The sequence below is a fragment of the Pelodiscus sinensis genome, chromosome 1 (assembly GCF_049634645.1).
Source record: "Pelodiscus sinensis isolate JC-2024 chromosome 1, ASM4963464v1, whole genome shotgun sequence".
In the NCBI taxonomy this organism is placed as follows: domain Eukaryota; kingdom Metazoa; phylum Chordata; order Testudines; family Trionychidae; genus Pelodiscus; species Pelodiscus sinensis.
The window spans coordinates 99,567,780-99,583,556 of NC_134711.1; the positions used below are offsets into that span (position 1 = coordinate 99,567,780).

The following is a 15,777-nucleotide window of genomic DNA, read 5'->3' on the forward strand; positions in this document are numbered from 1 at the left end:
CCCAATCTATCTAGTGGATCAGACTGTTCTCAAAATGGAAACAACTTGAAACAAATAGTAACAACACCATTTTCCCTGTGAGTGCTCCACTGAGCACCAGTGGACCCATTTAAGAACCACCATCTTAGATTACGTGTTTAATAGACTAATCAAGTCAACAGTGTGACGCTGTTGCAAAAAAAGCAAACATGATTCTGGGATTCATTAACAGGAGTGTTGTGAGCAAGACACGCAAAGTCATTCTTTTGCTCTACTCTGTGCTAATTAGGCCTCATGGAGTATTGTGTTCAGTTCTGGGCACCACGTTTCAAGAAGGATGTGGAGAAATTGGAGAATGTCCAGAGTAGAGCAACAAGAATGATTAAAGGTCTAGAGAACATGATCTATAAAGGAAGACTGAAAGAATTGGGCTTGTTTAGTTTGGAAAGGAGAAGACTGAGAGGGGACATGATAGCGGTTTTCAGGTATCTAAAAGGGTGTCACAAGGAGGAAGGAGAAAAATTGTTCTCCTTGGCCTCTGAGGATAGGCTAAGAAGCAATAGGCTTGAGCTGCAGCAAGGGAGGTTTAGGTTGGACATTAGAAAGTTTTTCCTAACTGTCAAGGTTGTTAAACACTGGAATAAGTTGCCTACGGAGGTTGTAGAATCTCCATCTCTGGAGATATTTAAGAGCAGATTAGATAGACATCTATCTGGGATAGTCTAAACGGTACTGGATCCTGCCATGAGGGCAGGGGACAGGACTCGATGACCTCTCGAGGTCCCTTCCGGTTCTAATGTTCCAGGATTCGATGAATTATTCTTTGGTTTAAGAGAATAATGCTAGGTGGAAACATATTCCTGCTCTTAGTTCCTCCCTCCCAGAGAACATTTCACTGGTCTCCATTATTTTTCTAGCAATTGAAACTTAAATACCTCTTATGAGTTTAACTTGCAGAAAAATAAGTTATAATAAATTTAATTTTAATATATATTGCATTTTTCTGAGATATAAGCCTCGTAGCTCAATTTATACCTTTCTAAAAGCTAGAGTAAATGTTATGATCTCAGGCAAAGTGAAGCATAACACTAAATTTAGTTATGAATCCAAAATTACTACAGGTTGGACCTTTCTAGTTCAGCACTCTCTGGTCCAGCAATATCTGTGGTCCGGCATGATTTTAGTTAGCTGTATGTCCACTTATCATGGGTGTGGCCAAGTTTCCGATGGTCTCATAAAGTTTCTTTACTGTCCTGGCACTCACTGTTCTGTGCTGTTATTTAGTTCTAATTTACTCCTAAATGTCTAAGCAGTGGAAGTGTTGGTAATGCTGCTGGACAATAATGACCTCCTGTGGTTCAACAAATTCTCTGGGTTGGTACCAGTCAGGTCCCGAGGGTGCTAGACTAACAAGGTTCAAGCTGTAGACTATTTACTTGTCTGTTCAAATAGCAACCGTATGCATGCATTGGAGCATATTTCTACTTACTTTCATGACAGTGGTAGCATTATTGAGCTTCACTTTTGATCAGGGAATGATCCAAAAGACCCTTTTGTGTGTTGTTCAACACCAACCACTTATGTGCTTACAGCACCCCTGTGGAAAAAGTAATTGCTGATATGCCATTGAGAACATCTGTAGTAGTAAACTTCACACTTTTGGTTTAGTTACCTTCCTAAGAAACCCATCTCCCATAAGAACAAAACATAAACATACAAATCAGATACCTTAGATTTAGGCTTTATACATTTTGTTTAGTATTTCTGGTTTGGGGCTCTTCAGGATTTGTTAGCAATTTTAGAACTCAGTATAGATCTCCTAAAATTGAGATTTTTTGGGAGCTTTCTCTTTGTTCACTGGTAATGAGTAATCTCTTTGTAATGTGACCTTTTAGTGTATACTAGTAGGGTCTGCATGAACTAATTAATTTACAGTATGTTGGCACACTTTAGAAATCACATTCCCATACTTATGTACAAGTAACCATTCTGTTGTTTGTTCTGTGGGTTTTGGGGTTTTTTTTAGGATAAGCACTGATTTATTTATTTATTTTTAATACTGCCATCACACACATGCAACACAAGTATCTCAATAGCTGTTTTATAGGTAGGAAAGTTTTAAAAAATACAATAAAATTGCAAAGCCATATAAAAGAGCAATTTTGTATCTTATTGGTGATTTTGTATCTTATTGGTGATATGTCAGGAAGAAAAATGAGGAAATCCAGCTTCGTTGCTGAAAAATAAAATGTAAATAACAAGTATTTTCCCTAAAATACTCCACCGAACTAGCATTAGCTATTTGTGTTTTAGAGGTGCATATTGGCTTATATTAAAACAGAACAAGCCACTTAATTTATCCATTCTTTCCTCCATTTGAATTAATGGCAAACAAAGGATTCAGTTTGGTGCAGTTTTTGAGATCAAGCACCACCCCTTGGTGCTGTTCCAGAAATTTTCTTTTGATTTTAATTTTTTTTTTTTTTTAGTAACACATTGACAGTTTATGGCTAGCTCTTTACAAGTTATTTGGAACACGTTAGGGCAGGGGTGGGTAATAATTTTTTGATGAGGGGCCGCTCTAAGATATTGGAAAGCTGTCAAGGGCCGCAGTCTTCTATGATATTAATGGAAGAAGCGTGGGGGTCTGGAATGGAGGTTGGGTGCAGAAGGGAGCTTGGGGTAAGGGACTGGGGTGCAGGAGGGAGACTGGAGGCTGGGAGGGAGTTGGGATAAAGTAGGCATTTGTGACCTAGGGCAGGGGACTGGAGTGCAGGGGTTTGGGATGTGACCTAGGGTAATAGAAGATTGTGATCTGGGCCAGGAGATTGGGGTTCCAGATCTGGGAAGGGGGTATGGATTTAAGGAGGGGCGGGGGGCGGAGGGTTTGGTTATGTTGAATGGGGGGGCGGGCAGAGAGTTGGGAAAGGAAAGGGGTTGGGGTGCCAGAAGCAGGCTATGGCCAAGAGACTTGTCAGCTGCCAAACTAGCCTGCCTGCCTGCAGAACTTAAAATGTTTCCCAGCCAGCCTGGCCACATGCTTCATGAATAACTGAACCCAGGAGAGTGGATGTGATTCTTCTTAGCCACCTGTTATTCTGACAAGCAGCTCCCATTGGCTGGTTTCTGCCAGAAACTAGCCAATGGGAATGTGCTTGGGGCAGGGCAGTTCCTAAAACTTCCCCCCTCCCCTCCAGTTTTGAAACAGAGACCTGCAGCCACATTTCTGTACAGTGCGCAGGGCTGCGGGGCAAGCTTGAGAGCCTGTCTGGGGCTCCCCGCTATCACCACAGGACGGATCCGGCCCTCAGGCTGTGTTTTGGCCAAGCTTGCTGCAGGATTAGTAGTACTGCTGGGAATAGAACATTATATTAACTTGTTGCTTTAATTTAGGGGTGGGAAACCTCTTTGGTGTTGAGGGCCACTGACCCACAGAAAAATCAGTCAGGGACTGCACACAAGTGAGAAGCAAAAAAACAAACCAACCAAACCCTCCGTGTCGTGGCCCTCAGCTGAGAAGGAGAAAGACACTCCCCACATTCCCCTTGCACACCAGAGCCTAGTACGACCCATACTAGTAGATTTTGTGTGCTCCAGCGCTGCAGAGGGGGGGGAGCACCAATGCTGGGGGAGGAGTCTCGAGCCTTGGGGGCCAGATCCAGGCAAGCCAGGGGCTGCATCCACCCCTGGACCTTAGGTTCCCCATCCCTGGACCTTAGGTTCCCCACCCCTGCTTTAATTCTATTATTTGAAAGGTACCCAAGTCTTTTATACCCAGTTACATTAATTTTTAGTGACTAAGTGAGATCTCACTTTCCTTAATCATCCATTGTACTGGGAATCCCGGAGTGTTGTAGGAAAGTCAGACTGAAAGTGAACATTTGTTTAATTTAGCAAGACAGTCTTTTCAAACAAATATTTTTAAAGTTCTACACTTCTGATTAATGAAATCTTGATTCATGTGGCTACAGCCAGCAGTGATTGTAATATTAGGTAACTTCTGTCATCAAAGGATGATTATAAATTGCTAAGCAATATGTCCATTAAGTAGCAAAGCTGTTTTAAGGATAGCGGTTCTCTAACACAATAAAATAACTAGCTTTGTAGGCTTTGATTTGTAGGCTTGATCAGGCAGTGTTTAAACATTTACTCAATGTACACTGGTGTAAAATTGCAGTGATCTCCTGAAAAGCAATGCAATATTTGCTACATTAGCTTTTCAGTGTAGAGCTTCCTTGTACAGTCTCACATTTTCCGGTTGAATCTGTATTCTTACTCTCCTTCTATAGCATTAATACTTCACATAATCTTCTTCTGCAAGGCATGAATGCTCTTTTTGTGAATTATATCAATGAACATGTAATTACAAGATAAGTGCACTTTATTTCTGCCATCCAGTTCATCCTATATGTGGAATGGTAGTTATCATCTTGACTTATAACTACCCATTAATATTGTTTTACATTTACAGTATTAAGCTGGGATTTTCAAAGAAGCTGAAAGAGTTAAGTGCTCAAATTTTGTGGAAAGGCATCCAAATCCCATTGAATTTCAGTGACATCTGGACACCTAATTCACTTTGGCTACTTTAAAAATCACAGTCTAAAACCTGCAAAGAATGCAGTAATGTCAAATATGCAATATGTGTTGTTAAACTTAGAATAAGATTCAGATTTATTTGTTCCCTATAACACTGTAGTAATATACAGTATTCAGTGTTTAAAATTCAGTTAGGGTTAGGATTAGCTTTGTCATTGAAATAACAGTTTGGAGGTGTTTGTTGCAGCCAGCTAGGTTTGTGGTTTACCTGAGAGATTAGCCACTATAAAATAAATATTTAATCTTTACTGCAGTGCCTCAATCATAAATCATATGGCTGTGTCAGCCGAATTGGTCAGGGCAGTGTGTGGTGTGTGTGTGTGTTATACACCCGAGACTTCAACTGCTGAGACTGGGGTCCCTTGCAGCGGGCAACCTGGAGGAGGTTGACGGGCACCCCAATAAGTTTACAGGGAGAGCTTATTACACCTCAGATTTTAGCTGCTAGAATCCGTGATTCCTTTGCAGCGGGCAGCCTGGGGGAGGCTGAGAGGTGCCCCAACGGACCTGTCACCTGGGAGTGACACAAATCCAAACGCCCAAGCTCTCCCTATACCTGTCCCTGATGACTGGCTGAAGTTCTTTTAAAATTGTGCTTGGTTCTGTTACAGCAACTGAAGGAGTCAGATTAAAGCTTAAACAGTTACTATTTTATTGTTACAGGGTAAACTTAGTTGTTAAATGCTACTACTGTGTTACAGATAACACAGTCACTACAAAGGACAGGACAGAAATTACACTAATAAGTCACTTACAGGTACCATGAAACCCTTTTGGTTCTCTGGGCTCTTATTAAATGCATGCAAAATAGACACCAAGCAGGTATAATTCTCACCCCTGCGTTCCAGACTTGGCGTGGCCAGCGTCTTTCTCTCAATCCCTCGGGAAGCAGTAGGGTGAGGTTGGGCGTCCCACAGACCTCGGGAGACAATCAATACCTGCCAGGAGGTGTAGATGATTGGAGCTAAAATGGGGTGGGCTACTAAACCCCTCTTTATACCCCTTGAGTCTTGTAGGCTTCTTCCTGGTCTCAAGTGGCCAATTAGGAAAAATGGCTTTGAATGCCAAGTTTCCCACGAAGGGTGCAAAGCATAATTCACACCTGGGAAAATGCAGACAATGGGCACCTCTGGCATATGATGGGCGAAGATTCCTCTCCTGGGAATCTGGAGGCGTGTCAATTACTGGTACTAGCCATGAGGGCGACGGGAGGCCCCAGGTCGTCAGCTAGCCCATTTACTGTCTCGTTTCTGTTTATGGTAGAGTCAGGGACAGGCAGCACACCTGCGTTCCCAGGGCATCAAAGGCTGACTGCCTTTCTCTTGCTCTCGGGGGTGGGGGGGGGACACCAAGATGGGGTTCATGTCTGGCTACAGGCTGTCAGCTGCAATCAATACAAGGCAGTGTTACAGTCATTTGGGTGGCCTCAATTGCGAATAGCGATATGTATGTATGCGTGTTTCACCTTCACAGCCACCTACTTTCTTCTACAGTACTTGTGAAATTGATGGAAACTGTGGGAGAATATTATAGAAACAATGCAAGTATACAGTAATCAAAGAAATTCTGAAACATAACATTCTGGAAGAAAATATTCTTCCTAATAAATAAAAATGCCGATAGATACAAGGTGGGAGAGGCAATACATCTTGTTGGAATTTCTATTCGTGAAAAATACAAGTTTTCAAGCTATGCAGAACTCTTCTTGGAAGTTAGTCCAACAAAAATGTATATATTAAAGAAAAACTTTTCCTGCAGGATGACAGAATGACATCAGCACGTCATTCTGCCTTCCCAGGAGCCCTGAACCCTGACTGTTCCGTGAAATGTGGGGGGAGGCGGTGGCTGTATCCCTGCACACCCCTTCGACCAATGTCCGCCTGCCTCTAGGCCCTGCCACTAGTCTGCCCAGCCCATGCGCCTTGGTTCTGTGCGGCTCGGGTTCAGGGCTGAGGAGGAGGAGGGGTTAGGGAGGATGATAAGTGCAAGAATGGAGGCATGGGATCAAATTGAAGTTCAGGTTGCAGAGGAGGGGAGGGAGAGCCCTGTCTCATGAAGGGGGGAGACTGAGGCTGGCCCAGCCTCAGCCCTGGCCAACCTCGGGGATGGAAGAGAAGCTGGGGCTGGCCAGGGCTGCCTCACTTCGGCCTGGCCCTCCCCGACAGCCAGGGGAGAGCTGGGGCTGCCTACCTCCAGAAAAAGGGGGGTTGTCGAGCATAGCAAGCAGGGGGCACCACCCTCTAGCATTACCTTAATCAGCATGTCTGTCTTGTATTGTGGGACCAACAGGGCTGCAACAACATTGCAAACAAAAATTCCTTGCGTGCTTATCAGACCACATCCTTGCTGGAGTCATGTACAAAATCTTTGTTGATGTATCAAAACAGATAAAATGCTTTATAGGTTTTATTGTACCTGATCAGACCAGTAAGTCTGGCATTTTGTCCAGTCTGAGCCAATATATATGGGAGTATGGGAGTCCAGTTTCACCTAGACAGTTCTAGGCTGAGGAAAGAAACCCTAGAAGTAGCTGAATCTCGACATAAAACATAGGCTAGGGATATACGTACAGATTGAACCTCTCTTATCAGGCACCGTCGGGACCTGACCGGTGCCGAACTAGAGAATTTGCTGAACTACAGGAAGTCAGTATCATCTAGCAGCATTACCAACGCTTCTGTTGCTTACTGTGCTGTTAGACATGTAGGGGATAAATTAAAGCTAAATAGCAATACAGATCACTAAGATCCAGGACTGGTGGCTGTATACAGATTTTGAGACCTTGGGAAACTTGGCCACATCCAGGATAAGTGGACATTTGGTTAACCAAAATCATGCTGGACCATGCACATTGCTGAACCCAAGTGTTCTGGACTAGAGCGGTTCAACCTGTAGCAGTGTTTTGTAATTACCTGTTAATAGAACAAAATCCCAAGATAACTGATTTTTTTTACTTGTCTAAAGCTTTTGTTTAGAATTGGATGGGAAATTCACCAACCTACATCTTTTATGTATTTTCATCATAGGTAACATTGATTTCTACGTGAATGAATTTGTTGACAAGTCTGATGTTCTCTGAAACTGCTACAGAGCAGGTGCAGAGGTTAAATTGTTCTGTTTTTTTAATTTAATTGTGAAAATAATTCACTTCCAGTGCTTATGAATCCCATAATTCAGAAGACATTTTAGATATTTTACAGTTGAGTATAACTCCAGAGGGTGCATGCATTCCCAAAAATGTGTGTTGAAATTTCAACGTGGCATATGGCAACATTACTGTATGACACCCAGTAATAAAAATAAATCAATCTATATCTGGCACTCTTATAAGGCCGTAAGCTTAATTGTTTATTTTGTAAGTGACCACTTTAATTTTATATACAAGTTGTAACTTTTTTTTCAGTGCAAGCATACACAAGAAAATGCTAATCCCAGCAACAGAATCAGCATTGCTATTGTTTCACCAGACTGGGGACACTCTGCTCAGTCTCCTGTGATGGTAGTACAGACATACTTCTCTAATCCATCAACCATGGCTGCCTGCTCTTTTTTTACTTATCTTGGACAAACAGTATTTCTTCAGTGCCAAAAAATCCCACACTGCTGTTCATTTACCTTTTGAGGTCTCCCATGTCCTTTTTAGACCACCAGAAGCTAGTCCCTTGGAGATCAAAAACTAGACACTTTCTTCTTGGCATGTAGTCATCCAGATGGTGTTTCTGCAGCAGAGGATGGTGAAGCAACAAGTCCTCTTTGAGCAGTACTAGTGGAAACACAGGAGCAGATACTGTTGGAACATACCTTTCAAAATGTTGTGGGCCAAACTGTTCTTGGGTATCCTGTCCAGAAGGACAATGTTTAGGTGTTGCTGAATAAGCATACAAGCTGTTGAAGGGTTTGCAATGAAAGAGAGGCATTTTTCTCTTTAAGTATTAACATATATATATAATTGACTGTCTGCCAACATTTTAGTGCGCACTCAGGCTTAAATTTATACATAATAGTATTCAAATAAGTCATTTTAAATTGTGCTTCCGTTCTCATGTTCTCTTCCCTGCTGCAGCCTTTAACTGTTTTTCCATTCTAATTCCTTGAAATTTCTGGATTAACAGCTGTCCCTTCCTGCCTCTCTGGGCATACCTTCAGTATATCTTTTTAGGGAATCCTTTCATTCCTGCCTCCCATTCTCATTTTACCCTCTTCCAAGGAATAAACAGCTCACATGACTTCAGCTTGCCATCTTATACTGCTGATGTGTGAATCTCTACTCCTGGCCTCCTTTCACCTAGTCTTACATCTCATTTTCTCTTTTGGGTGTATTGTCATGAGCTTACCATAGTCCAAACTGAACTAATTTTTCTTCCCAAGCTCTTTCTGCTTCCCTTTTCTTTGTGACAACTATCAACACCACAGTCTTTCTTGTCACCCAAGCTCACAACTGGCAGGTACGGTAAGGAAGTAATCACCAACAACCTGTGTGACTTTTCATATCCAGCCTATGTCTATAGTCTGCCACTCCTTCTTGTATAATTTCCAACAGTCATTTTTTTTCACTAGTCACTGCTGAAACACTCATTCACACCCTCACTTCCTTCTTGATGAATTGAAACCTACTCCTCCTGTCTGCTCTTCCTAGTAACCTTACTCTGTGCCTCTCAATTCATAACAAATGCAGCTGCTAAAATAACCTTTCTTACTTGTTGATCTACCTTTGTGGCATACACTCCACTTCTTGAATTCCTACACTGTCTGATTTCCTCTACTACATCACGTTTAGGCTTCTTGCCCTTCAAGGCCCTATATATATCACCCCTTCCTACTTTTCCACTTTTCAGTGTTGCTTCTAGTCACAGCCACTTCACTGATGGTGCTTGCCGCAACACGTTTGTCTGCTTCTCCCAACAAGTGTAGCCCTGCTCTTGCATCTGAAAAGCCCTTCATTAGTCGGAGGACTGCATGGTCTCTCTGCCCTTTCAGCATTCTAATATTTCCTGAAGACCTGTTGCTGCCATAACACATGTGATTAGCCAGCTAACAAATTAGATAACATGATGGAAGGAACATAAGAACGGCTGTACTGGGTCCAATCAATGGTCCATCTAGCCCAGTAGCCTGTCTTCTAACAGTGGCCAGGGTCAGATGCATTGGAGTGCATGAACAGAACACAGCAATTTCTAGTGATTCATCCCCTGTCATCCAGTCCCTGGGCTGGACATCCCGAGTATGGGGTTGATTCCTAATAGCCACTGATGATAGCCCTAACCTGCATTAACATCTCTACTTCATTTTTTAACCCAGTTACACTTCTGGCCTTCACAACATCTCCTGGCAATGAATTTTAATAGATTGACTGTACTGTGTCTGAAGAAATACTTCCTTACTGCCTATTAATTTAATTGAGTGACCACTGATTCTTGTGTTATGTGAAGGGGTAAATGACACTTTTTTTTATTTTATCCATACCTCTCTCAGACCCTCCTTTAGTTATCTCTTTTCTAAGATGAAAAGTGCCAGTCATTTTTAATTTCTCGTCATATGGAAGCTGTTTGATACTCCAAATCTCTTTTGTTGCTCTTCTCCGTACCTTTTCCAATTCTGTTCTTTTTTGGGGGGGGCGGGGGGGGGGGTGAGGAGACCAGAACTGCACATAGTATTCCAGGTGTGGGCACACCATAGGCTTACATAGTGGGATTGATATTTTCAGTCTTATCTGTTCCTTTCATAATGATTTCTAACAGTGTTACCTTTTTTGAATGCTGCTGCATAATGAGCAGATTTTCAGAAAACTATCCATGATGGCTCCACAATCTCTCTTGAAGGCGAATGGCTGATTTAGAATGAGTATCATTTTGTGTATATAGTTGTAATTTTTTCCCAATGTGCATTACTTTGCATTTTTTAACATTCATTTTCATCTGCCAGTTTCTTGCCCAGTTTTGTGAGATCTCTCTGAAGGTCCTCACAATCAGCTTTGGCCTTAAGTATATTGGATAATTTTGTATGTTCAGATTTTGACACCTCACTGAGTACCCATTTTTTTTCTAGGGATTGTAGATAGGATGTAATTGAATAGTCGTGTAACCCCATCAATTTTTTGCAGTTACACAACTATTTGATAGTCTATGGAGGCGGGGCCGACAGCCAGTGCGCTTCCAGGCCCGCTCCCAGAAGCTCCCTGCCAGCCAGCACTGCTGCCTCTATATTAGGGCAGCAGTGCAAGGTGGCAGGCGGGAACTGGTCTGCGAGGGGAGCCGGTTTAAAAAAGTCAGAGACTGCTCTATCAGAGACAGCAGTGTGGGGGTAGAGGGGCAGGCAGATCCGGTGTCTGTGGGGGAGTTGAAAGCCAGCTCCCCAGGGTAACTGGCCCCTGCCTCCCCCACCTTGCCGCCTCTCATAGAGGCAGCGGGAGGGAGGAATGCGTGTAGTCATCAGGATTAACGAATAAACCCAGGCTTATCAGTTAATCATGTAGTAATCTACACGTTTACATCCCTAACTTTTTCCAGGTCATTAATGAAAGTTGAACAGTAATAATTCAGTACAGAGCCTTGGAGGATCCCACTAGTTAATTCTCTCCACTGTGAAAACTACACATTTATTTCTACTCCTTGTTTATCTTTTAACCAGTTACTGATCTCTGTTATCTATGATTGCTTACTTTGCTTAAAAGCCTTTGGTGTAGTAACATATCAAGACTTTTAGAAATCCTTTGGTTCATTTTTGTGCATGTGTTTAACACCTTCAAAGAAGTCTAATATATTAGTGAGACACAATTTCCCTTTACAAAAGCCAGGTTGACTTGTTCCCGGCATACTGTGTTCATCCACACATTTGATAATAGTGTTCTTTATTGGAGTTTCACCCAACTTGCCTGGTACTAAAGTTGGACTTACCAGCCTGTAATTGCCAGTGTCACCTCTGGAACTTTTGTTAACAATCAGTGTCATATTAGCTATTCTTATGAAACTGTAACGAATCACCAGGACCAGTATCTTCACTAAAGAGTTGTGAAGGAACTCAAACATGAAATTGCGGAACTATTAACTATGGTGTCCAACCTATTGCTTAAATTGTTTTTATTCTAAAACCGCTTCTGTTGACACCTCACTCTTGGACAGTTCTTCAGGTAAGTCACCTAAAAAGACCACGCCAAGTGGTGGAATCTCCATCACATCCTCCGCAGTAAAGATCAGTGCAGAGAATCCATTTAGCTTCTCCCCTATGGCCTTATGTTCCATGAGTAGCTCCTTCAGCAATCTGTTGCCCAGGGTTGGACAAAAATACAGCAATCGTTTGCCAGTACCTGCAGCTATGCAGGTAAATATAGAGGCAGCTATCCACTAGGGAATAATTCTGGCAATTGCAGCTCCCATTAACCTATTAGAACACTTTATTGGAACACCTAATTTTAGAACACTGGGAAAATATTGATAGAGCTGTTTCTTTATGAATTAAATATACATTATATGGTTATAAAAAAATTAAACAGTCAGGAAAGAGTAAGATAGAAAATACTTGAACATCATCTGCTGTAAATTAAGACTGAATCCTGGATTAGGGCCTAAGGTGAAACAATCCATGTCTCTATTTTTATTCAAGTAAAGTTACACATGAGTACAGTCAAGGCCTTAGCGTACCAAGCGCTTTAGTGATAGTAAATTGTTTGTGCCCAAAAGGTACTACAATCTAAATGGACTCTATACTAGTGAGGAAAAGGTGGTAACAAGCAAATAGCTCAGCAATGAAGTTCAGAAAGTGTTTTGTTAATGTAACAATTTTTGTTTTGAACGTATGTTAACAGTGTCAGCTATATTGCTGATGTCTGCAATTGTAAATGCAGATCATCCTCAATATTCCTTATTTAACCAGAAAAATCTCTTAGAAGGTTAAAACAATCAATATTTGCCCTGTTGTTCCAGGTGCTGCCATAGTCAAACAGTTTCCGCGTACTTAGCAAGTCATTGCAAGTGATCAGTGCCTAAAAGCCTAATTATTGAAGTAGATTTTCACCTTTTGTTTAGCAGTTGCATACCAATTAAATAATTTTTTTTCTTCCTCACAGGGAGTTCCTGTAATGGCCATAAGAAACAAAATGATTTCTGAGGGGCTAGACCCAGATCTCCTTGAGTAAGTAATATTATTGTCTTTATACTAGAGTTGGAGTGCTACACACTTAAAGCCTTCTGTCATGCTGTCTGGAGTGGTGCACAACTGAGTGTCTATCTCAGTGCAGACGGTCAAAAACGGGGTTACCTCACATAGGCGGTGTATTCTGTAATTTAGAATTTAGATTTTACCAAGCCAGTGACAAATGTGAACTCCTGGATCACTCTCCAGTCTATCCTGCCACCCCAACAAACTGGATTTAATGATAAATGGTCACTTACACCGAAATCACACCATACTCAGGTTACTTTCAATCCCAAGACATTAGTCATTACTTCATATCAGTTGGGACCCTAGTTATTACACCAAAGACAATGCCTGCAGCCAATCCTATAATAACCTATCAGAAGGTTTATTAATTAGGAAAAAGAAATGAGTTGTATGATGTTAAAGCAAGTAAACATATACACAGAAATGAGCTATCTAAGTCCTAAGTGACAGAGGAGTTTTCTGCTGAAAGGAAGGAACCAATGGTAGTTTTGAATTGTGGGAATCTAGATACATTGCCAACCAGTGTTTCAGTTCTCTCTCCACCAGGCATAGCAAGGGGATTTCTTGGCTGATTCATTCATCACCTTTCCTTACCACCTTTTGTGGCCTTGTCTAAGTGCCAGAGGATTCTCTTAACTTCTTCATAAGTGCCCAGTGAAAGGGAGCCAAATGGAAGAAAGCATCTGGCTGTGCTAGCCTGGGCCCAGAGATGTAGACTGCTACTGCTGCTTATTTCTGGTCAGAGAGATGTTATCTGGTGGTTTGGCAGTTTGAGTGTCTCCTGTAGCTCTCGAAGGTTGTGGTGTGCTGCATGGGGTATCTGAAGTGGCCATAGAGCTTCCTAGCTGTTGACAGCAGTGTCTGCACCTCTGCCTCCCTCTCCAGAAATTCCCTCACAACCAGCCTGAAACAGTGAGCAACTCAAGAGACATGTGAGGCCACCATCATGCACTGCTTTTATGATGATCACTCTGTCATCTCTTGCCATGAACCCAGCAGAGATTATGAGGCTATAGGCATCCATAACAGCACACAATTTGTCCAAGGTTTTGGGGAATTGTACTGTTTCCCAAATCCAGATGCATAAAGTGTGGTATGCCATGGATTGAAGACGTGCATGTTGTTGCCATTGTCAGTCTTTCCTGTTGTTCATCCAGAGTACTGCAAGACATGTAGTGTTGTCTGATGACTAGTCCACATATCAGCACTCAGGTTCATGCTTTCCACCTTCGCAGTTAACCAATCCAGTGTGTGCTGCCTTTGTCACAGCAGCACCGAGATCTGGCTCTGCCTTTTACATAAAATAAGAGCAGCTAGCAATCTGCCACCTGTGCAGTCACAAAGAATCTGAATCCCTTACTCTCCATATAGGAAGCATGTCCATGGCCAGCATCCTTGCACATTCTCTAGTCAGTTTCATGGCTGGGTTCATATTTTTGCCCCCTGCACACCATATGGGCCTGTTAAGTGGTGCTATAGGGCTTAGGTAACAAAGTTGTGGAAAGTATTGGTTGTGTTATAGTCAACATCTGCTGTTCAGTAGTCACAGTGCCTTTTTGCTTCTCTCCAAATCCTAAGTTAGCTGTGTTACAAAAAATGCCAGGGAAGAAATGTACATAGTGTGGGAGCAACCTCAACCTCTTTTAAGATTCTGCAAAGTACTAAGATTCAGGCAGGTGGAAAAATTGTTGATGTGGAAATCTCTCTGTACATGATACACCGATACAAAGCAAACTAGTTATTTGACAACGTAAATGAGTACTTTTAATTTGTGAGCAAAAGCTTCCAGGATTCCTCATGGGTAAAATATGTTTTAAAAAACAGGTGCAGCTTGAAAGTTTTGCTGCCAAAACAGGCAGTCTTCCCTTCTTTCTCATCCACCCTACAAGAAGGGATTAGGAAAGTGAGGCTCATTCGCAGGGCCACGGAAATCTAAATGTCCTTCTGCAAGGTAGTGCCGAACACTGTTGCTATATCTTTAGCCTGGTCTGACCTGGCTTGGCCTGTTCTTCCACAGCCTTTTCCACTTTGAAAAGGTACTGTGACAGTTTTCATACAAGGCATCAGGGTTATCTTGTCTCTCTCTGATTTTTCCCAGTGTCTGAAATGACTTTTATGAAGGCAGCACTTGCTCTATGTGACTGGAAAGAGATGCTGTTTTTAGTGGGATGAAGTTTCTCTTTTTTTCTTGCATCGCTTCATTATTGGCCTGAAACTTTCAGAATTTCATAAGGTCTTTAACGCTGAATCTGTCCTGCCCTCCTTTCCCCATATGTACCCTTATTTTTTTTTTACACATCTTATTTTGTCCTCTCCTGTACTTTTGGACTTTGGGGATTAACCAAAGTTGCATGAATCTTGTTTGTGATCCTCCTGCAGTGCTTTCATATCTTGCATTGCCATGGTAATAAGAATAATCCTGAGAGGTTTGTATGGGTTGTGCACAGAGTATGCATCTCAGGCATCTAAATCAAGTGAATTCAAGTGCAAAATTGAGGCTAGAAGTCACCTTTCTTTGGCAGATGTTGAGAGATGACCATTAGATACGGGATACTCCAGAATGGCTGTCTTGGTGGTTATTCACTGATGTAGTGGGTCAGGATTTACTGTCATGGTGTCCTGACAGGTCTCCTGTTCCATCAGTGATGATAACTGGAAGGGGGTGTGCTCAATCATGTGTGCTGTGTTGACTTGCACACTTAGTCAACACAGCAGACTCCAAGAAAGCCCCAAAAACCACAAATCAGATAGGGGTCGAAGGCTCCTGGCCAGGTTTATTGTTAAGTGAAGTACAGTAACAGTTGTGAGTAGACTCTACCGAGCCACTACATCTATGTACCCCGTAACAATGGACTCAGCTCAGTCAGTGGGATGTCCCATTGTTCCCTTGGCTGGACAAAGACTGTCCCCCCTCAAGACACCACTTTATGTACAGTTACAAATAAGTTACACATCACTCCTGACATGTCAGGTTGGCACCCTCTGGTGCTACTTAGATCCCACCCATCACCCTGCACCTCATGGCTCGATTAGAACATCTTT

At 42.2% G+C, this 15,777-nt stretch overlaps 1 protein-coding gene across 5 annotated transcripts in view; it reads left to right on the forward strand.

Annotated features, from left to right (window-relative positions):
• The window catches only part of WASHC3 (WASH complex subunit 3), a 39,264-nt gene that overhangs the window by 18,129 nt on the left and 5,358 nt on the right, over positions 1-15,777 (forward strand). For all 5 annotated transcript variants that reach the window (XM_075939163.1, XM_075939158.1, XM_075939144.1 and 2 more), the window contains exon 6: positions 12,641-12,705. In XM_075939163.1, the coding sequence (XP_075795278.1) occupies positions 12,641-12,705 (65 nt within the window). The remainder of the gene's footprint in view (positions 1-12,640; positions 12,706-15,777) is intronic.